Here is a 22,834-nt window from a genome sequence, read left to right on the forward strand (position 1 = left end):
ATATAATTATTGGATATGTTCTCGTTTACCAATTCCATTGAATTTCTAATTTTCACTTTCTGTGTATCGCTCATTTCCTTCCTGAAATTAAAAAGATCTCGAGATCCTCAAAGGAGATAATTGCCGTATCATCTCACAACATCTACGGCAGATGGCTGAACAGTTTCCCAATCACAATTCTATATTGCCATTGTAAAAATTTCTACATAACGTAATAATTGTAGGATAAGTTTATTATAGATAGTAAATATATAATTATTTATTGCGTCAGATCCTTTGAAATACATAATATAAAATAATTTTTTTTATTTCTTAATTTATCTTTAATTGTGATATTAGGTATACTATAATTTACAAATATGGCTTAACAATCAAAAGTTATGGTACACCATCTTTAGTATAGATAAAACAAAAAACATGTTTTTAAATAAAATGATACAAATATTATTATTTCTATGGACGATACATTTGCAGAAAGTGTTAAAAAAACAATGAAAGTAGATAATAATATGAATCAATGAATCAACGCCTTTATTGAAAATTTAATAGTTTCAATCATTTCATTTTAACATTTGTAAAAATCAAATCAACAATATTGTTGTTCAGAATTGCAAAATTGTTGCTCTGAATGAAAAACACTTTTCTGATGCTATTTTCCTGGGGCATTTTGGCGCAATTTACTATTTACTACAAAATAAGTTTATTTAACGTTTCGATTTCCACAATGGAATAATAAACGAATTAATGAATAAATAAATAATAAACGAATCTAATAGACGGAGAGCTAGAGCCGACAAATCATCGTCATAAGTAATATGGAGTTTTTCCTGTGAAATGTGTCCACTGTATATTGGCAATTATGACCCCTTTCAGGCTGACACCTCAGTGGATACAGGAAGTAGCAATAAGGGATGAAAGGGGAAAGTTAGTGCAGTCTTTAAAGGTTTTCACCTCCTATCTTGTTAAACCTCCATCGATTTGCATGAAAATTTGTTGACTAGTTAGAGCATACCTCAAGAAATAAAACTGATTTGGTGCCAACTTGCACTTTTACCCTGGTGGTGAATACCACCCCTTCCCGCGGGTGAAAACAATTTTATTAAAAATAACCCCACAAATCGATAGAGGGACAAATTTTAAGTAAAATTTGTTATATCATGTCATTAAAATAAATCAATACTTTTTGAGTTATGAAAGAACAAAGATTTGTCTATTTAAGAGCATGTGTGTTAAGTTACGGATGATAAAAAAACATATAAGAGGAAACAGTAGCGATCAACAGGTAGCGAAAACGCATTCCAAGATTGTGGCTGTAATTTTAAATATTTTTTCGAGATATTTGGCACACGTATTTGTAATATAATAAAGAATGGCGGTACAGAGCCCAATTTAAAAAAAATATTAATATGTGGAAATTACTCTGTAATTAAATACAATATTAAAAAAACGAGCCTGTACCGCCATTTTAAGAACAACAAAAAAATACACTTTCTTCAAATAAACTTTTTTATCCGATGCCTAGATTTTGTGTCATTTTGGAACTTCTAAAATTTTTTATTTCATTAGTAGTTCCAAAATGGCACAAAATCTAGGCATCGGATAAAAAAGTTTATTTGAAGAAAGTGTATTTTCTTGGTCTTCTTAATGGCGGTACAGGCTCGTTTTTGTAATATTGTATTTAATTACAGAGTAATTTCCACATATTAATATATTTTTCAAATTGGGCTCTGTACCGCCATTCTTTATTATATTAGGAATACGTGTGCCAAATATCTCGAAAAAATATTCAAAATTACAGCCGCAATCTTGGAACGCGTTTTCGCTACCTGTTGATCGCTACTGTTTCACCTTAATTAATTGTATGTTAGTAAAATATTATTTTTTATTATTTCGATATTTAATTGAATTTTTCTATCATTATAAACTGAATATGCCCAGAAACTGGGGGTCTCCAATAATGGTTACACTTGACATATTCGAATACACTTTTGCTAAATTTATAATATCGAAATAATATAAAAATAATATTTTAGTAACATACAATTAATTAATATGTTCTTTTTATCATCCGTAACTTCACGCATGTGCTCTTAAACAGACAAATCTTTGATCTTTAATAACTCAAAAAGTATTGATTTATTTTAATAACATGATATAACAAATTTTACTTATAATTTGTCCTCTATTGATTTGTGGGGTTATTTTTAATAAAATAGTTTTCACCCCCGAGAAGGGGTGGTATCCACCCCCAGGGTAAATGTGCAAGTTGGCACCAAATCATTTTTATTTCTTGGGGTATGCTCTAACTAGTCACCAATTTTCATGCAAATCGATGGAGGTTTAACAAAATAGGAGGAGAAAACCTTTAAAGACTACACTAACTTATCCCTTTCATCCCTTATTGCTACTTCCTGTATCCACTGAGCTGTCAGCCTGAAAGGGGTCATAATTATCAATATACAATAGACACATTTGACATGCCAAACTCACATATTACTTATGACGATGATTTTTCGGCTCTAGCTCTTAGACTATAAGCTTATTGAAGGGAGTGAGACAGGGAGACGCACTATGAACCATATTAAGGCAGTCATCAGAAAAACCAATATAACCAGCCATATAAATACCAAAACAGTACAAATTACTGCATATGCAGATGATGTAGCTATCATTAGGAGCAAGCAGCGACCAAGGGAAGCATTAAAGAAAATTGATCCTGAAGTACGAAAAAGAAGAAGAAGAAGAAATAATAAACGAAACAAAAACGAAGTACATGACCGCCAAAAGAACATCTTACAATGAAAATAATAGCGCAATAGACAACTATAGATAAATACCATTGAACGTGCGGATGCCTTCACATATCTGGGCACAGAAATCAATCAAAAGAATTCCGTAAGTAGCGAAATTAATGCACGTATTTCCAGTGGGAATCTTCTTCTTCTTCTTGACTATCTTTACAACTCGGGGTGAGTTTTCTCCGCATCCACTATGGCCCTCCATCGTCTGCGATCTTGCGCTTCGATTTGCCATTGTTGTACCCCAATCCTAGATAGATCGGTTTCAACATCATCCTTCCATCTTTTTCTGGGACGGCCCACTGATCTTCTACCGTCTGGTCTCTCGAAGAACACTGTCTTTAGCACTCTGTCTTCCTATGATCTTACTACATGACCTGCCCATCTTATCCGATTAGCTTTTATATATCTGACGATGTTTTCAGTACCATATAGAGTCACCAATTCAGCATTGCGGCGCCTTCTCCACTCTCCTGTCAATTCATCTCTTTGAGGACCAAATATCATTCTGAGGACTTTCCTTTCAAATATCAGCAATTTATTTATTTCTCGCTGATGTAGAGTCCATGTTTCACTCCCAAATGTAACAACTGGGCGAATAATTGACATGTACAGTCTTAATTTAGATTGTCTTTTCAGCAGCTTAGATCTTAATAATGATGATAGGGAGTATAATGCTCTATTTCCCGCCGCTATTCTTGCTGAGACCTCTTTTTCTATGTGATTGTCCTCTGTGATTACTGCTCCCAGATATTTAAACTCTTTTACTACTCCAGTGGGAATCGTCCATACTATACTAATAAAAGATTGATGACATGGAAATTATTAGACAATAGAACCAAAATGACTATCTGCAGAACATTGACTCGACTCGTAGTAACCTAAGGTTGTGAAACCTGGGTAACGACAAAAAAGATGAAGCCCAACTCAGGAGAAACGACGAGGTTAATGAAATAAATGAAGGGTATGCTATTGTAAGATTTGTGAAAAGTCAAAGACTGTCATGGCTGGGACATGTACAGAGACCAGAAGATGTAAAAACAGCAAAGAAACTATTACAATGGAGGAAAATAGGAAGAGGAAAAAAGGAAGGACCAGAACTAGATGGTTTGATGACGTGGAAGACGACCTGAAAACAATGAGTATAAAACAATGGAGGAGAAGGCACAAGAGAGATCTGAATGGAAGGACATAGCCAAACAGGCAAAGACGCATGCAGAGTTATGATGCCAAAAGAAGAAAGAAGAAGCTTATTGCAGTGATATATTTTATATTAATATAAAGATCATGTAGCTTACCAAATGTTTATCACATGAAACAAACAGCAAAGTTATGATTGAGGGGGATATTTTCAACACATTTCAGAAGAATAGAGTTTTGAGGCAAAAAAATGTTCTTCTCGTCTTCGAAAGAATCTGTAACTGTTTAGTGCTTTCCATATAATTTGCATACTGTTTTTCATTCTAAAAGCGGATAATTATGAAACAAAGACCGATTACTACGTTTTTGAATTGTTTGGCTATTTTTCCACACTTGCAAACTCAATAGGGAACTTGTACATTTTTTTTTATTACATAATAATGTTCAGTTTTGTATAAAAATGAGATTTCCAAAATTTCACGCTTCAAAAACCCATAATAACTTAGAAATACAAATTTAAAGTCTTCTTTATTTTAAAATAGTTCAAACGACCCGTGACGTCACAGAGTTTAACTATGTGGTTCCGTTTATGGTTATATTTACGTATATTCTTCTTCTTCTTTAGTTTATTTGCCTCCACCTACTTGGGTATTTGCCCAGCTCGTCGTATAAAGGAAAAATATTTATATTCTAATGACATTTATCGTATGTCGTTCTAATAATATATACCAGTTTGTTGAGATTGGAGTTTGATACAGTTTCTGAAGGAAAGGAAAGAATGTTTACTATTGAAAATAAAACTATTTTGTAAAAGTACACATTTTCTATGAATTTTTACTGACGTTTATAATGTCTAATTTAAAATTATATATACAATTGGTGTAGAATGTAAACATACAACCCCGTGACGTCACGACGCGTTTTGGGGTGGCTGGTATAAGTTGAATTTTTAGTCGTCTTTAGGGGCCAAATGAAAGACAAACAAAACTTTTTTAAATCTTTGATACAGGTTCTAAATTATGTTCTGTTGTGATTTATACCATTTTTTTTTCGAATTTAAAATTTTATGCCAGTTTCCTATTGCTATTAAACCTGTGTTATAAGTATTCAATTTCTAGATCCCTATTTCTCATAGAGCTAATTGCAGTTTTTCTAGAAAAATGTCAAAATTTTTGAAATTTTTTTAAAAATGTATAAATTTAATTTCCTTGATAGTAGGGACTTAATTTTGTTGTTACTGACATCTAATGATCGAGTTTTTCTAAACCTATAAAAGTATAAATCCAGTATGAAGTTTAGCATATCTACATAACTATAAGATAAGTTCTGGATTTAGTAAACAAAGAAGGTACACATCGAGGCCAGAAGAACCAAATCTAATCCAATTTAATCTAATCTGCATTACTAGAACAAGTAAATATAACTAAAACGCATTGTTTTGGTTCAAAACATTCTAAACATAGTTATTTGTTATGGTAACAATATTATATAAATGAAAACAAACTTTTATCTGGTTTTTTGCTTTGTGTATCCTTATCAAAATTGCGTAATTTAATCACCTTCATGGTGTTGTTGTTAATATTTTCATAATATTTAAACACATTCCTTACACAATTCCTTAAACACTGAAATAAAAGCAATATGTCTAAAACAAGAATATTTCTTTAAAAATTGAAATACATTTTACTTTTTACTGAAGTAGTGGGAACAAATCGAGAAAAGCATTTAAATGAAAACTGACATAAATCGAGACATTTTGCTACAAAGAACAAATTAAACATCACAAACTCGTCGTTTAGATAGAGTGAGTTTTATGTATGGAAACACTCAATTATATCGGAAACGGCTTGCACGATTTTTATAGATTTTGGTGGCTAAGGGTTTTCTGAGGTGGCCGATATTATAGTGGCAATTACATTGTTGTCAGATTTTTCGTTTTTCTGGAAATCTAATGAACTTTCTTATTTCAAATGGAACACCCTGTATATTTTTTGAGTTTTCAAGTTCTAAAGAAATACTGACTATTTTTCATGTGATATTCCCTATACTTAAATGCCATAATTTCGGAGTTATTGCTACATTTATTAAAAAAAAATTTTAAACAAATCATAAAAATCAATTTTTTCCGCTAGGGTAAATATTATTTTAGATTCTTTGGATCATTGTGAACAAAAAAGATACATATTTTGTAATTTTTCTATAAAATAATGGTTTCCGAGTTTAAACAATTTAAAACTTAAAAAAATCGAATAATGACGATTTTCAAGGTTCAAAAATGCAAATAAAAATTATTAGTTTTGAAACTGCGTAGTACCAAAATTCAAGTTCAAGCCCTATTTTACCAGATATCGATAAGTAATTTGAAGTTGTTTTATATTAAAATATTTTTTTTAGTCGTTAATACAGCCCGATCGCCCGTCCTCTCATATGCGCTTTATTAACAAATTAAAAAGCGATGTTTTAGAATAAAACGTACCAAAACTCTTATGACCAGCTCCTAGAAAAAGGATAGAGCTAGAATTTAGGTACTTCGTAATTTCTAAAATTATATTTTTTATTTGTGTTTTTGAACCTTGAAAATCGTCATTATTCGATTTTTTTCAGTTTTAAAGTGTTTATAACTCGGAAACGATTGATTTTATAGAAAAATTACAAAAGATCTTTTTTGTTCCCAATGATCCAAAGAACCTAAAGTAATATTTACCTGAATGGAAAAAATCGATTTTTATAAATTGTTTTTTAAAATAAATGTAGCAATAACTCCGAAATTATGGCATTTAGGTATAGGGAATATAACATGAAAAATAGTCAGTATTTCCTTAGGACTTCAAAACGCAAAAAATATACAGGGTATTCCATTAGAAATAAGAAAGTTCATTAGATTTCCAGAAAAACGGAAAATCTGACAACAATGTAATTGCCACTATAATATCGGCCGCCTCAGAAAACCCTTACCCGCCAAAATCTATAAAAATCGTGCAGGCCGTTTCCGAGATAATTGAGTGTTTCCATACATAAAACTCACTCTGTATACATAAAGATATTCACAAATACACTTGGTGCTCTAGGATGGAGATCGATAATACAATACATAATGAAATGCACCAAGTGAAATATAATCGAGTGTACCGTGCACATAATGGGAACAATTCGAATACTGAGACAATAAAAGAATATGTACAAATACTTTAATATCACTCAAACGATAGTAAGTGTAAGACATCCTTACCAAAGGCGCTTAAAATAATATCTGGAATAACAACAATCTAAAAAACCACGGCCATGTTATGAAACAGTGACGAGCGCGCTAATAACCGGCAAAATAACGCCAAAAGATGGAAAACATAATACTTTGTGCAATAAAACGAGATGAAACTAGTAGAGGTGAGAAATTTAGCGACAGAAACCGATACATTTACATTATGTCGATAGTTTCCCACCTTTACACGTATTGGAGGAATATGTCAACTAAAACTGTCACTAAACGTCTAAAGGTGGAAACTATCAATATAATGTCAATTTATCGGTTTCTATCGCTAAATTTCCCACCTCTGCTAGTTACATCTCGTTTTATTTCACAAAGTATTACGTTTTCCATGTTTTGCGTTATTTTGCCGGTTATTAGCACGCTCATCACTGTATATATGGCTAGCTGCAACTCATTCTTCAGGGCAAGGTATTTAAAAGAGAGGACCAGGGAGAAAAATATTACCTTCATAACCTGAGAAGGTGGTTTAATACGTCTACAATCGTATTACTCCGAATGGTTGCAAGCAAAGTTAAGATAGCAATGCTAACCGCGTATATCCGGAACGGATTGGCACCGTAAGAAGAAGAAGAAACCAGGGAGATGAATGGGGAGAATATGAAGAGAGAACATGTATTGAAAAAGTAGCTTAGGGAATCGTGGACAAACAAAAAATAGGAAACAAGAAAGGATTAGGATAATGTAATTCATTATCATCATTATTATCAGTCCTGATTTGTCCATTGTTGAACATAGCTTTCCTTCAGATATTTCCATCTTCTTTTATTCTGTGCCTCTGCTATCCAATTGGTCACAACTATTACTTGTTACTCATTAACTTATTATTTATTACTCGACGATTCCCTTTGAAGCGTCTCCAAAAAACGGCAAAATCACGGATCGTCTACAGTCTACAGTCATGGGCGATCATAGACGATCATGGACAACTATAGCCGAGTATGCCCTCTACACAATCGCCAATTATGTAGAGGAGCCATGATAGCTCATCATGGCGATTCAAAGTTTATCTTGGGAATGAACATACCATAGTACAATACGCAAAAAATCCGTTTCTGAATGACATTTCCGAAATAACTTCATTTCGTAAATAAAACCGTTAATGTTGAAAAGAAAAACATCATGTATACGATGTCTCATTCATCCGAAGTCATAAAAACACGCCAAATCGCACCAAAAATTTGGACAGGATTTGAGAATTTTTAACTCCCATAGTTATGTTTGACATTATAATATAATAAATTGGAAATTCTCATGTTGAATCGCAACTACACATCCCCAAGAAATTAACGCACCACCTTAAAAAATGGGTCATTTTTTATGCCTAACCTGTTATCCGATTTAATTGATTTGTTTAAATAAATATGTTATAGCCGTATGCCTTATACTTTAACAATATCACTGTAATAATATTGTTGTTAGACAGGTAAATTGCCATTGAATACTGGGTGTACCGTGTACCAATCAAACAGTGATTTAAAATTACCAATTTTTAACGTGGCGGGTTAATTTCTTGGAGAAGTGTAAATGTTGATGATACGGCTGTGCCCTCTATTAAAAAATTTACTGGATTACCCTCGTAGTAAAACCGGAAATTGGAGCATTTTCACTGAGTCATACTGTTGGCAAGCAGTATCATAAAAACAAGCGGCTAAACACATAAACCGCACATATTTTAGAAAAGTGAAAACCGATTTAAATCGCAAATGAACAACTATAAATAATATAAAAATTTACAAATAAAGTATTAAGTTTTATAAACATTTAATGGCCTATACTCAAACCGTGATTATTAATTACGTTATTCCGGCAAATAACTTTCCCTTTAGTCATGGTTTTATGGGGATCCTCTTGAAATAACTTTCGGTTCTGTAAAATCACTTTTGAGCAATTATTAGTCTATAATAAATTGTGATTTTAATACAATAAACTGTGAAATTACAAAACTAAAGCAAATAAATGTAGTATTTTTTATACGCTGCGCGTCACAGAAAACGGGCACCCCACAAAATGGTTTATTTTTGATGTCTCGAATTTCCTAAACCTGCTGTCCGATTTAAGTGATTTTTTTAATATGAGGATGCCTCAGAAGTCAAACGGTGTAGTAAGTCACATTCTCCCTAAAAATGACTTATGAGATACAACACTTATTATTATATTTAATAATATTATTATTTCCTTGTTTGTATTTATAAATATGTTACCCGTATTATGATAAATAAATACAGTTTATTTGTTTTTAATAACTACTTATATTTCTGCAACTATTATCAGAAACATCTTAGTATCTCATTTTAAACACTTATTGACTTACACCGATTGGCTTCTGAGGCATCGATGTTATAGCCTTATTCTTTAACAATATCGCTGTAATAATACTGTTGCTACACAGGGCCACAGTATATAGAGGTTCAACAGTAAAACCACTCCTCTGTCGGAGCTTTGATCTCAAGAAGTAATACCGGCAGTACGCAAATGGTAGTTCACCAGTGGTGGATGTGGGTTTTCCCTGTTAAAATCCGTACATTTCTATGCGACTAGCAATGCGAGAGTGGGGCAAAAGCGACTAAGAACATTGCGCGGTCGCCATGCGCGACTACATACTACATACAGATTTTACTTCCAATTTTTCGGAGAGTGGTTCTACTGTTCCTCTTTATACTGTGACAGGGCCTCGAATTCCTATGTATACTAAACAGATACGAAGCGAATACGTTCGATAACGAAGCGAAGGGTCAAAAATCGAGGCCCGGGTAAATTGTCATTGTATACTGGGTGTACCAATCAAACTGTGTTTTATTCTCAAAGTTCACCACACTCTGTGGAATATTCTAGAATTTATAAAATACTGAAATTAAAACCCAACTATAGCCTCAGGTTTTCTTAACATTCTGTTTTTTGATTCATTCGCTTATATTGGATAATAAAAAAGTTAGGTACTTTAACAACTAGCCGTGTTCTTCATCAATACAGGGTGTTTCTAAATAAGTGCGACAAACTTTAAGCGGTAATTATGCATGAAAAAATAATGACCGTTTATTTTATAAACATATGTCCGTAAATGCTTCGTTTCCGAGATATGGGATGTTGAATTTTTTCGTACAAATTGACGATTTATTAATTGCTCTAAAACGCTTGAGATATGCAAATAAAATTTGGTAGGTTTTAAGAGGTAGTTACTGCATACAATTAAAAATGTTATATTCACCATTAGCGTGCATACGCCAAGTGTTCAAGTGTTCAATATTTTTCAAAAATCTATCGAACGATACCAAACACCACCCACCACGGAGATGGGGTATATTTCGGGAAATGAACATCGTCATCAGATCGAAAAACTAAAAAATACACTTATTCAATATTTTTGAAAAATCGATCGAATGACACCAAGCACGACCCCACACGGAGGTGGGGGTTTTACTTTAAAATCTTAAATAGGAGTCCCCATTTTGTATTGCAGATTTGGATTCCTTACGTAAAAATAAATAACTTTTATTCGATACTTTTTTCGAATTATGAATAGATGGCATTATAATCGGAAAAAACGATTGTCGGAAATGGAACATGAAATTAAAAAATGAAAAAGTCTTCACCAGAATGCAAAACTTTTTCTGATTTTAGGACCTAATCTTCACAACCCAATAGGTCCCCATAACGATTTATTAACCGCTAATTTAGCATCTTTGCCTCCTCTACTACAAATAATTCTTTCATTCATTAAGCATTACAATCCCTAGGGATTATAGCTAACGGCATGTCGTTCAAAATCCTATTCTTGGGTGAGGTGGATTACTACTCTGTCATTTATAGCTTGCTGTGTGTCTTTGCTGTCTTCGTGACTCCTTTCCATTTTTTCCTGTCCTTGCACTGAACTTTCCAGTCTTTCACATCCATTGCTCTTATGTTTTCTTCTACATCATCCAGCCATCTTCTTCTGGGTCTTCCTCTACACCTGGGCCACAGTGGTGTCCAGTTAGTTATCCCTCTCAACATATCTGATTGTGGACGTGTCTTTATATATGTCTTATCCATTCTAAGCGAAGCGATTTTATGTATCTGACTATATTTTCTCTCTTTAATTCTTCTTCAATTTCGGCATTTGTTTTCATTCGTATTTCTCTCTCTCTCTCTTGTTACATTGTGGCCCAGCACTGTTCTCATTATTTTTCTTTCAAATTTCAGAAGGCTATTTTTCTCTTTCTTGTTAATCGTTGTTGTTTCCATCCCATATGTAACAACAGGTCTTATTAAGATCTTATAAAAGTTCATCTTGGTTCTCTTACTTAGGGTCTTGCTTCTTAGCAGATTTCTATTCATTCCATTTTATTTTGCCTTTCAGAATTCTTTCATCTGTACTCTCTTTTCCGGTTTTCCCTATTGTTACTCCCAAGTACAGTAGGAATGAAAGAATACCCATGAACGAACATACAGTGCGGTGGAATAAGTGTTGCCCCCCCCTATTAACTTGTTTATTTTAAGAATATGTATAAGCAAAACGCTCGGACAGGTCGATTTTTAACCTATCCATAATATATTATAGCATCAACGTTTCGAACTTTACGCGATCCCTCTTCAGGTGACAGGCATAACTTTGATTTTTTTAAATGGGAAAGTTCATCATGTGACATCTCATTTAAAAGCTCTTAAAATACTGATTTCAAAAATGTATAATACTTTAATCCTGTTTGAGAGCGTAGGCGCAAAATTTCGGTCGAACTCTTTTTAAACGCATTTATTTTTTTCGAATTCTGAGAAAAGTAATAAGTATTTTTGAAAAATTTAAACGCAGAATCAAAGATTGGCTTATTACCGAAGGCTGACAGTCCCTTAGAATAAACAAAAATTTTCTTTTGAATGATATATTTGAAATTAAAAATCACACTAAATTTTCTCTTTTTTTCACCACTGTGACTTATTAAAATAAACATTATAGGAGTTCTCAGGGACTTTGGACCATCGAGAATACTGTAATATTTCATTCTGCGTTTAAATTTTTCAAAAAAATTTATTAGTTTTTTCAGGATTCGAAAAAAATGATTGCATTTAGAAAGAATTCGACCGAAATTTTGCGCCTACGCTCTCAAACAGGATTAAAGTATTATACATTTTTGAAATCAGTATTTTAAGAGCTTTTAAATGAGGTGTCACATGATGTACTTTCCCATTTAAAAAAAATCAAAGTTATGCCTGTCACCTGAAGAGGGATCGCGTAAAGTTCGAAACGTTGATGCTATAATATACTATGGTTAGTTTAAAAATCGACCTGTCCGAGCGTTTTGCTTATATTCTTAAAATAAACAAGTTAATAGGGGGGGGGGAGCAACACTTATTCCACCGCACTGTATAAAACACGCTGTATTTTCCTGTCACCGTGTCACACAAAAAATTCGCCAGCGCACGTACATGTAATAATTATTGTTACATGTACTTGCACTGGACAATTTTCTTTGTGACACGGTGACAGGAAAATACAGCGTGTTTTATATGTTCGTTCATGTGTATTCTTTCATTTTTCCGACTGTAGCTAAAGGTGTGCAAATAATTAGACATCAGAATAATGAAATAATTAAATTTACGTTGTACTCTGTTTTGTTGATTAAAAATAAACTTATTATCATAATTATTTTTGTTGAAACTCAATTATTCTTGTTATCTACTAATTCATTTAATTCTGATAAAGCTGATGACATTAATTAAACTGGTAAATTAATGTAATCTATAATATTTAGGCCTGGATCCCGCGTAAGAAAAAATTTATTGATAGCAAACTGAAAATTTGTTAATAGCTTAACGGTGTCTAGTCGGACAACATTGATATGTATGGGAACACTGGAACAGAGGAAGTTTTAATTGTGGAACAGGTTACAGGTTCCGAACGTCAGACTACGAAACCGTTCCATGTATTTTGTCGGACAGAACTTTTAACTTGCTATTAATAAACTTTTTTTGGTACGCGGGATCCAGGCCTAATTGTGCATATCTAATATGTACATTAATTAAATTTTTGAATAAATTTCACTACTTTAGTGGAATATTTAACGCTAGTAAACATATCTTTCCTAAACACTTGTTTTACAAAAAACGGAGTCTATTCATTATGAATATATGTAATAAAATCTAAAAATAGCCAGACAGAAAAACCATTGACACGCATCTTAAGAAAGTGAAACGGACATTTTTTTTAACACACAAACACCAAATCATAAAAATAAATAGAAACAGGATTTTACAAGCGTGATCTACGGATTTTTAATCAATGAATCAATCAGATATTACTCATCGAAAAACTTTCGTTTTATTTTTTTATTTCAACCTCTAGTTCTCGAAAAGTCACTGGTCACGGTTTCTTGCGTAAAATTAATCCTTGAAACAAAAAGACGAAAAACAAGTGGCATAATAATAATTGAAAAGATGTAGTTTTGTGACCTTAATCAAGTAACGTCACGACATTTTGAGTTATGTGATAGATTTTTCAGAACAGAAAATTGACTTACTTCGGTCACATTCTGCGTAATAATACAGTTGAGTCCGCGAATCTTTACCCGTGCGTCATCATTTAAAGCATACGAAATGAGTCGATGATAAGTAGGAAATTGAAATTTACTAAATGCAACAGCAAGTGACAGTACAGTGACTTGCTGTTGCGTTTAGTAAATTTCAATTTCCGACTTATCATCGACTTATTTCGTATGCTTTAAATGATGACACACGGGTAAAGATTCGCGGACTCAACTGTAAATGCCGGCTGTACACTGTACAGTTGATTCTACAAGACAAAATTGAGGGCCAGAGAGACCCTGAACGTAGATGTATATCCTGGTTGGCCAATCTTAGGAAAGTTTTTTTCGTTAGATACGTAGTTTTCAAGCTATTCACAAAAAACTGTTCAAAAAGGTGTCATTTTTCAATGAAAATGGCCAATATTTAACCACGAATAACTCAAAAAGTATTGAGTTTTCAAAAAAAAATTATAGAACAGTTTTTGCTTATAATTAGGTTATCTAGCCACATCTGTGGTGATTTTAACTAAAAAAATTTCCACCCCCGGGAAGGGGTGGGAACCACCCCCAAGATAAAAGCGCACATCGGCATGTTGTAGACTTTGTTTCCTGATATATTCCCTACTCACTCTGAAAATATCAAGTAAATCGATGTAGTAAGATGGAATTCGGAGCCAAATATCCTCATTGACTGCCCTAACGTCAAGTAATATATTTTGAACTGCTGTGAATAAAATAAGATTGCATTAAATAATAAAAAATAATCAATGTTAATAATATTTTTCTTAGTTTTCCACATTTTTGGCACATATGTCATATGTCTCTTCAGCTGCATTTAAAATATTTGCGGTTCCATAGAATTTTCACATTATTTTTTTAATTTGTACAAAAACTTGACTGGTTAATTTTAAATGTTAGGTAAAATTAAGATTTAAATATGGAATGTACAAAACCATGAATGAGGCAGGAAAACACATACTTTGATAGAATAAATAGAGATTAAAAATTAACATCATGCTCGTCTGTGATAAACAATACGTAGGAAATGAAGAATGCCTTTTTAAAGAATATCATTATATTACTTGCTCAAGAAATGATAATGATTCACAGTATTCCACACCATAGATATGGAGTTGTATAATTATATCAACAAAAATTTGAAACAATGCGTTGTAGCAGGAGTGAGGGAAAATCAGAAGGAAGACAGTGGAAGAGAAGTGGAACGGAAGGAAGAAACTAGAGCTAGAAAGAGTGCAAGCAAAAGTGATGGGAAAGGTAGAAAAGTTTGGACGGAAAAGGGGGTAGGAAGAGAGAACAAAACCAAGGGGGAGAAAGAGAGAGAGAGAGAGAGAGAGAGAGAGAGAGAGATATATATATATATATATATATATATAGGGGTATAAAAAAGGAGACAACAGAAAATATTACTTATTCCTCTACAGAAGTCATCAAAAAGTTGTTTTCCCTGTATAAGTAAACTGGATATCATTCAAATTTTCTAGGTTTTGCTAGAAATCCAATGCTAAGAATTAGCGATAAGATTTTCATATTATATTCTTTTTAAAATGGTCGGTTGTAATGTAACCGATATGTATGTAAAAAATATACAAAATAAATCCTTGTCATTGATTTTTTATTGAATGGACCACCCAAACTAAACTATATAAATCAGATAGCTTACAGTCAAAATGGCAAACAAGTTCTCATTGTCCAGTTCAACCTGTCCACGGCAGATTTAACTTCCTCCTACCTGTCTCCTTTAACTGTTCTGTAAATGAAATTGAACTTGCCAGCTATGTACTTTCATTTTCAACTTTTTATCGGCAATCAGTATAGTATGTCTTGAGAGCGTTCTATGTAGGTACGCCGAGTGGACGTCTTGTTTATTGGACGTGCTACACGATTGGACAACTTTCTATACTGGATTGGACGGATGCATCGCCAAGTTGGATGTCTTGATATGAACATTATTTAATATAGACATTTTTTAAGGCATGACGGCCTACTTTTCAACGTAAAAGCTTTAGAGATGGAGAAAAAGTAACCAAAAGAATATACTAAATTAAAGACGGCAGAAATTAAATGTTTTACACTTTATTTAAAAGAAATAGCAAATAATATATAATCAGAAATGACATCAAAAGGGTGAATTTAAAATAGAACTTCATAATGCAAGCATTAAAAAAGTAACTAAAGCCCTAGGTGGCTCTATACTCTATACTACAATCAAACAGCGGTCGTACGGGTGGAAGATAGTGAGATAAACCAAGTGGAAATTCAAAGAGGAGTCAGACAGGGATGCGTGCTGTCGCCACAATTATTTAATGTGTACTCCCAACTAATATTTCAGGAGGCACTATGGGAAAGAACTGAAGTTGTAAGGATTGGAGGGATTGGATTACATTAATAACATAAGATTTGCAGATGATACCGCAATCATGGAAGAAAATATAGAGATTTACAAATTCTCCTAGAAATCATTAACAGAGAAAGCAAAAAGATGAGACTAACAATGAATATAAATAAAACCAAATACATGGTGATCTCAAAAAACCCTGTTGACAATATACATCTGACATTGGAGGGAAAACCGCTAGAGAGGGTCGACAAGTATAAATACCTCGGAGCAATTATAAACTCACAATTAGATCAAGACGAGGAGATAAAGGTCAGAATAGAAATAGCTCGAAAAGGATTTATAACATAAAAGTCAATGTTTACAAATAAGAAATTGAGTATATCCATTAGATTGAGGTTCATCGAATGTTATGTTTGGTTGCAACTACTATATGAGGTAGAAGCTTGGACTTTAAAAGCCCAATCCGTAAAACAATTGGAGGCATTCGAAATGTGGCTATATAGGCGTATTCTGAAAATTCCCTGGACTGTAAAAGTCTCAAACGAAGAAGTGTTAAGACGAATTGGACATGACAGAAAGCTTATGAACACAATTAAAATAAGAAAAGCATCGCAGCTGGGTCACATCCTTCGAAACAATAAATACTCTCTGCTATACTTCATCATATAAGGAAGAGTAGAGGGGAAAAAAGGCTTGGGAAGAAAGAAGAAATCTTGGCTGAGAAATATCAGAGATTGGACTAAACTAACCTAAGTGTTGAACAGATATTTCACGTTGCAAAAGATAGGGAAGCATTTAAAGAAGTGCTTGCCAACCTTCGTTAGAAGACGGCAAAAGAAGAAGAAGATATGGCTCAGTAAGAGAGCCTACCTTTGGACCCAAACATCATCAGTGTGAATCTGTGAATCCTCACTGGGTGGGAAGTTTTTCCGCAGAAGTGGGAAGCTCCGAGGTTCAGTGGTAAGGGTAAGAACATAACAAGTAAGTCGATGTGGAGGTGGATGTGGAGGTCGCGGTCGATGTCGACATCCATGTAAAGCAAACACATTGTACTGAATGAAAGAGAACAGAGCAAGTAAGTCGCGGTGGAGGTTTAGCGCGATGCCATCTAAGAGGTTTACATCGATGCTTTTGAAAATAAAATGAGTTTGTTTTACACGGATGTCTACTGCACGGCCTACAAGGATGCTTTTCTGTGATTGGTCCGTTCGAAGCCAAGTTGTCATTAACTGCGCTATCTGAGTTGATACTTTTTTAATATAAGCCCTTTTTTGTATTCAGTTTATTTTTGAATTTCTAAAGTAATTAAATTCAATAAATTTTTGAAATATGAAGGAGGATCTGAATATTTACAGCTGACATTTCATCACTATCATCACCTGACTGACACAACATCGCAAAAGCACAGTCTTTTTGTCATTCAAATTTCATTAAACTACTTCACTTGATAGTGGTTCTAGCTCGACTGACAGCGCAGGTGACCTCCTTGCTATGTGCTGTCGACATCGACCGCGACTTGACTAGTGGCATCTACCGCGACCTACACATCCACCTCGACTTACTTGTTATGTTCTTACCCTAAGAGAGCCTACCTTTGGACTCAAAGGTCTTGAGTGCGAATCCTGGGATGGGAAATTTTTCATCCTTAAAAATGGGTAAAATTGAAGGAAAAAGGGGTTCTGGTAGACGACGAAATATTCTGGCTGAAAAACATTCGCGACTGGACCGGGTTAAACACACAGACGCTTTTCAGAAAAGCAGAAAATAGAGACGAATTTGTAATGGTTATAGCCATCCTTTATTAGTGAAGTCGGCACTAGAAGAAGAAGAAAAATTTAATAAATGAAAATAATTTCTATCCTTGTGGGATCGGTACTCATCTGAGGGGCAGCAGACGTTCGAATTCAATAAGCGTCTTTATGTCAAGACAATGAAGTCGACTTTATTAAGTAACAAAACATTTACACGCACACACAACAACACATTTATTCCTCCCCTGAGTTAGTCTAAATTATATAGGGGAGTCAATGTAGATCGAAAACATGTATTGTTTCGGAAAAACAATGCATCTTTTCCATTCCAATTGCAAAATTTACGTGCCAGAAACCAAATTACCGAAACGATGACAATTTAACATTAAACAATATGATATGGTGGATCAAGACTTATTAAGATTGCTCAGAATATTTTAATGTGCGTAACTGTTTCGGAATGAAATGGTAAATATGGGAACAGTGTATCCCTCCATCTCTAAAAGGAAAAGTCTTACCAACACAATCATTAATTTGTAAATACATATCAGACAAATAGTCTGCCAGATAAAAATTAAATAGTACCTAATATAAATTCTTGTATTAGAATTTTTGTAATATTGTTCTAAAATTCAGCGTGTCGATTTGATATATCTTGTAATGAATGAGATAATAAATAAAAGTATTGAATGTAGATTACTATATGTACATCCTCTATAAATCCTAATTTAATTGCTATTTTTTTTTAATGTAGGTACATAATATGTCCCTCCTGGGACTGTAATTCTACCTCGACGACGGTGGGAGGGCCGAGTAACCGGTCGTGGTCCCTAAAAAAATTGTGAGGGGAGCACGACCGATGAAACCAAGAACAGTTCCAGCGTCCAGCGACTGTGCACCGGGTGGTCGCCGGACACCGCCGCTGGACGCTAAAAGGCGGCGCAACTGAGGCGAGCAGTTGCGACGCCTTCGCCTTCAGCAGTCGTATTTCACCCTCCAACTTCCCTGCGACTACTCTAATTCCTAAAGTTAATCTCGCCCACTCCAGCGTTGTGGCCGGGGGTCGATGGTGGAGCCCCACGCACCATGCGGGGGCTCTGCCGTCGAACTCCGATCACAAATCTCTATTCGAAATCTTTTTCGACATACCCATAACGAGTAGCCGCCATGTCTTACCCCGCCAAAGTACCTTTCCCAACACACATCCACTCCCAATCCCGCGTAACAGTGGAGGCAGCAGTTACGCGGAAATTCCAGGTAGCCTGTGAATACAGGCTGCTACTGCGTCCGGAGGCAACCGTGATAAAAAGCCTAGAGGAGCAAACCTCAATAAAATAATCCCCACTATCACGGTGGAAGGCATCGTGCCAAAGATATGAGAGATGCGAGGGTTAGAGCATCACAAACGATCCCTTCGGGATACCTGGCGACCTCCCGAAGAACCTAGCCTTAACGTGGTAAGGGCGCACTGCCACGTCGGACGCGTAGCACGTCCCGACTCGTGGGAATTCATATGAATAAAACCAACTCAAAAAAACCTAAAGGAAAAAATAACGACGACCAAAGGCAAAAGGACAATGACGACGCATTAATTAGTAAAATTGAGAATAGGGAAGAACAGTCGCAAGACGGCACAATAGATGAAGATGAGCTGAGAAAGTTTGAAAGGGAATTGCTACAACGGCACGATCAACAGCCTAAACTAAACAGGTCGGGTGCCATAAAGCACTCGACACTTGTAGGGGAAGAAATTAATACAAGAGAAGAAGAAGAAAAAGAGGAGGAAGAGAAAGAAGAGGAAGATCCCTCGGTGAAAATCCTGGAAGCGAAAGCCTTCACAGAAAGTCACGATGAAAAAACGGAAGAAGAAAGGGGAGGAACTTGGGAAGATATAGAGGAGAGTGTTTTAACAGCCTTCTTGTTCGACGAAGAGGACAGAAGAGAAATGCAGCAAATGAAAAAAAGAAAAGGGGACAGCCTTGAGATAAATGAAAAATTCAAAAAAGAAAAACTTGAAGAAAGCAAAAAATATCCAGAAGAAACCGACAGGGAAAAGGTCCAACGGAAAATGAAACAAATACTCGATATACTTAATACAGAAGGCCCAATAGAGGACGAAAGAATAAGAATGAAAACACTCATAGGGGAAATTAACTCTATGCAAAACAGAAAAATTAGCCCAAATCAAACAACACAAGGGGAGGAGAAAAATATAAGATGCGAACAATGTAAAATTAAGATCGAGCAAGAGAGACAAAGAAAAGAAACAGAAAAAATAATAGGAATTGTAAACAAGGGAGGAGACATAGACACCTTTAGTCAAATCCACGAGAAGAAATGGGAGGACAAGGTGTTTGAAAAAACGAAGTGGGAACATGGGGGACTGCAAGAGACAATTGAAAAAAAAGAATGCATAATAATAACTAAAAACGAAATAAAAGACGGAGGGGTAGAGGGCGTCATAAGAACGCTCAGGGAAGAAGTAGCAGAAATCATTGAGGAATGCAAAGTGGGCGACATAGAGTACATAGAAAATGTAAAGAAAAGCTCTATGGCCAACCAAAGGAGGCAGTGGTACACATATGTAACCAAAGTGGGTGAACAGGGAATGTATGAAATGGCTGTAAAGGCCATAAATATAATAAAAAAAAGGGAGAAGCCCCCGGAAACCGTTAGAGTCATCGTTAACAACGAGATAAATAAGGAAGATGTGCGAAAAGCTCTCGAATTTGTGGGGAGAAAAGAAAATATAGTATGGGAAATAGTTATCAGAGGGAAGGAGATGGATAAAGGGGAGAGGCATGAGCAGGAAGAAGCGCTCCTAATCAAAACGGGGGGGAAATCATACACTGATGTATTAAAAGAGATGAATCAGAAAATTGATATAGGGAAGATTGGCTTAAAAGTAAATAGGCTAAAAAAAACAGAAGGGGGAGACATCCTCGTAAAACTAAAGGGGAAGGGAGCAGCGGAGAAACTGAAGAAGGAGATGGACAGTAAAATAACGGGAATGAGCATGGCTGTTCGGAAGAAAGAAAATTATTTTTCCATCACGGCAATAGACCCTGGGTTTACAGAAGAACAGCTAATAAGCGCGATAACAACATATACCGGTATCCCCGAGGACGAAATAGATGTCAAAACGCTACGTATAAATAGGCATGGGGAACAGGTGGCGACCATAGCCGTACGCCCCTCAAAAGCAGAAGAGCTACGGAGGTATAGAACGATAGTAATAGGTTGGGTTATATGCCCCATAATGGAACGCCATACGCCAGTAAGGTGTTATAAGTGCCTCCATTATGGTCACAGCACCTATGAGTGCACAGGGGAGAGCAGGGTAGCATGCTGCTACAACTGCTTTAAAAACGGGCATACAGCGGTGCAGTGTAGCAGCACTGCGTACTGCTTAACTTGTAAGGAAGAGGGTCATAGAATGGACCGCATGACATGCCCAGCCTATAGGGCGTGGGTGTACGGCAGGGGAGGGGAAAGGGAACCCATAAAACATTAAAAGAAACAAAAGCGAAAGGGTGAGAAGTGGTTTCCTGATGAACGGAGGTGGGTCCGTATACAGCCCACCAGTGAAACAGGAAATCACCTTTTATAGGGTAAATTTATCGATTTTAATCATACATATTTTTATTTATTTATTTAATTTATTTGAAAATTTTATCTATACACATTTTATTTATATAAATTTTATTTATATAAAATTTAATTTCACATATAATTTTAAAAAACTTAGTGTGTTGTGTATTGTCCAGTATACCATTTTAATCTTTTATTTATTTATTTACCTATTTATTCATTTTATATTTACACCTTTATTTTATTTATATTTATTGTGTTCAATATATACAAACGGATACGGGTCAACTCTCTAGGGAACTGAACCAAAAATGAACCTCAAGGATCAACCTGGTATAAGGATAATGCAGGTGAACGTGGGCCGCGCAAAACGGGCACACGATCTCGTCCACGCGAAAGCCTGCACGCTAAAAATAGACTTACTCATCGTCCCGGAACCTAACAAAAAAATAACGTCGGACGGTGGCTGGGTGCAGGATACAAACAAAAACGTGGCGGTGCTCTTCAGAAATAAAGATCTTGGCGTGCGTGGCATAGTCAGGGGCGGAAATTATATTCTCATTAAGATGAAGGATTTTTGTCTCCTGGCATGCTACATATCTCCAAACATACCCATCAGAGACTACAAACAAAAAGTAGATGAAATAATGAGCATCGCTACAAGAGAGAAGCAAATAATGATTGTCGGGGACATCAACGCAAAATCTAGGTCATGGGGCTCTCCCATGAATGATGAGAAGGGAGAGTTCTGGAATGAATGGATAGCCCAGGCTAGCCTCCATGTACTCAACAACAACAAACCCACATTCGTAAGAGGGGCTAGCAAATCACATATTGATGTAACCATTGCAACCGAAAGGCTATCCAGACGCATAAAAAATTGGGATGTCCTCGACGAACAGTTATTCACCTACCACTGTTACATAACGTACGAGGTGATGGTTAAAGGGAGGGTTCTAAGAAAACCGATAGGTCGAAGAGAGAAAATATTAAACAAAAACAGGTACCTGTCGGAGATTAAAAAAATCGACGAAGATGCAATTACAGATCTCGGCCAACTTAGGAAGACACTCGCTAATGCCGTTGAGTTGGCCACAGAAAAGACAAAAAATAACGAAAGAACCCCCTATTGGTGGACGGATGAGATAAGAGAACTACGGAAAGTGTGCCTCCGAGCTCGGAGGAATTACACAAGAAGCCAGGGCAACCCCGAGCTCAATGAGATATATAAAACAGCGAAGAGGAATCTAAACAACAAAATAAAGAAAGAGAAAAAGGAAAGGTGGCAGAATCTGATAGACGCGCTAGAAAATGACATATGGGGAGACGCATACAAAATAACAATGAAGTCTCTCAAAATGATCGCCCCATACAGACTAGACGAAGACCAGCGGCGTGAATCTGCGGAACTTCTCTTTCCTGCCAAGGAG

General features: G+C 35.2%; 2 protein-coding genes across 5 annotated transcripts in view; one reads left to right on the forward strand and one right to left on the reverse strand.

The window, feature by feature from the left end:
* LOC114335969 (ADP-ribosylation factor-like protein 4C) overlaps nucleotides 1-22,834 on the reverse strand; it is a 311,831-nt gene that overhangs the window by 95,254 nt on the left and 193,743 nt on the right. The gene's annotated exons all lie outside the window — the stretch shown is intronic.
* Nucleotides 19,327-21,327, forward strand: LOC126882520 (probable serine/threonine-protein kinase kinX). The gene has a single exon (XM_050647487.1). It carries the CDS (start codon nucleotides 19,327-19,329, stop codon nucleotides 21,325-21,327), a length of 2,001 nt encoding a protein of 666 aa, XP_050503444.1.

The sequence above is a fragment of the Diabrotica virgifera genome, chromosome 3 (genome assembly GCF_917563875.1).
Source record: "Diabrotica virgifera virgifera chromosome 3, PGI_DIABVI_V3a".
In the NCBI taxonomy this organism is placed as follows: Eukaryota; Metazoa; Arthropoda; class Insecta; order Coleoptera; family Chrysomelidae; genus Diabrotica; species Diabrotica virgifera.

Bases quoted from the DNA above. Each gene is read 5' to 3' on its own strand.
- LOC126882520 (XM_050647487.1), top strand. From the start codon at position 19,327: ATGAATAAAACCAACTCAAAAAAACCTAAAGGAAAAAATAACGACGAC.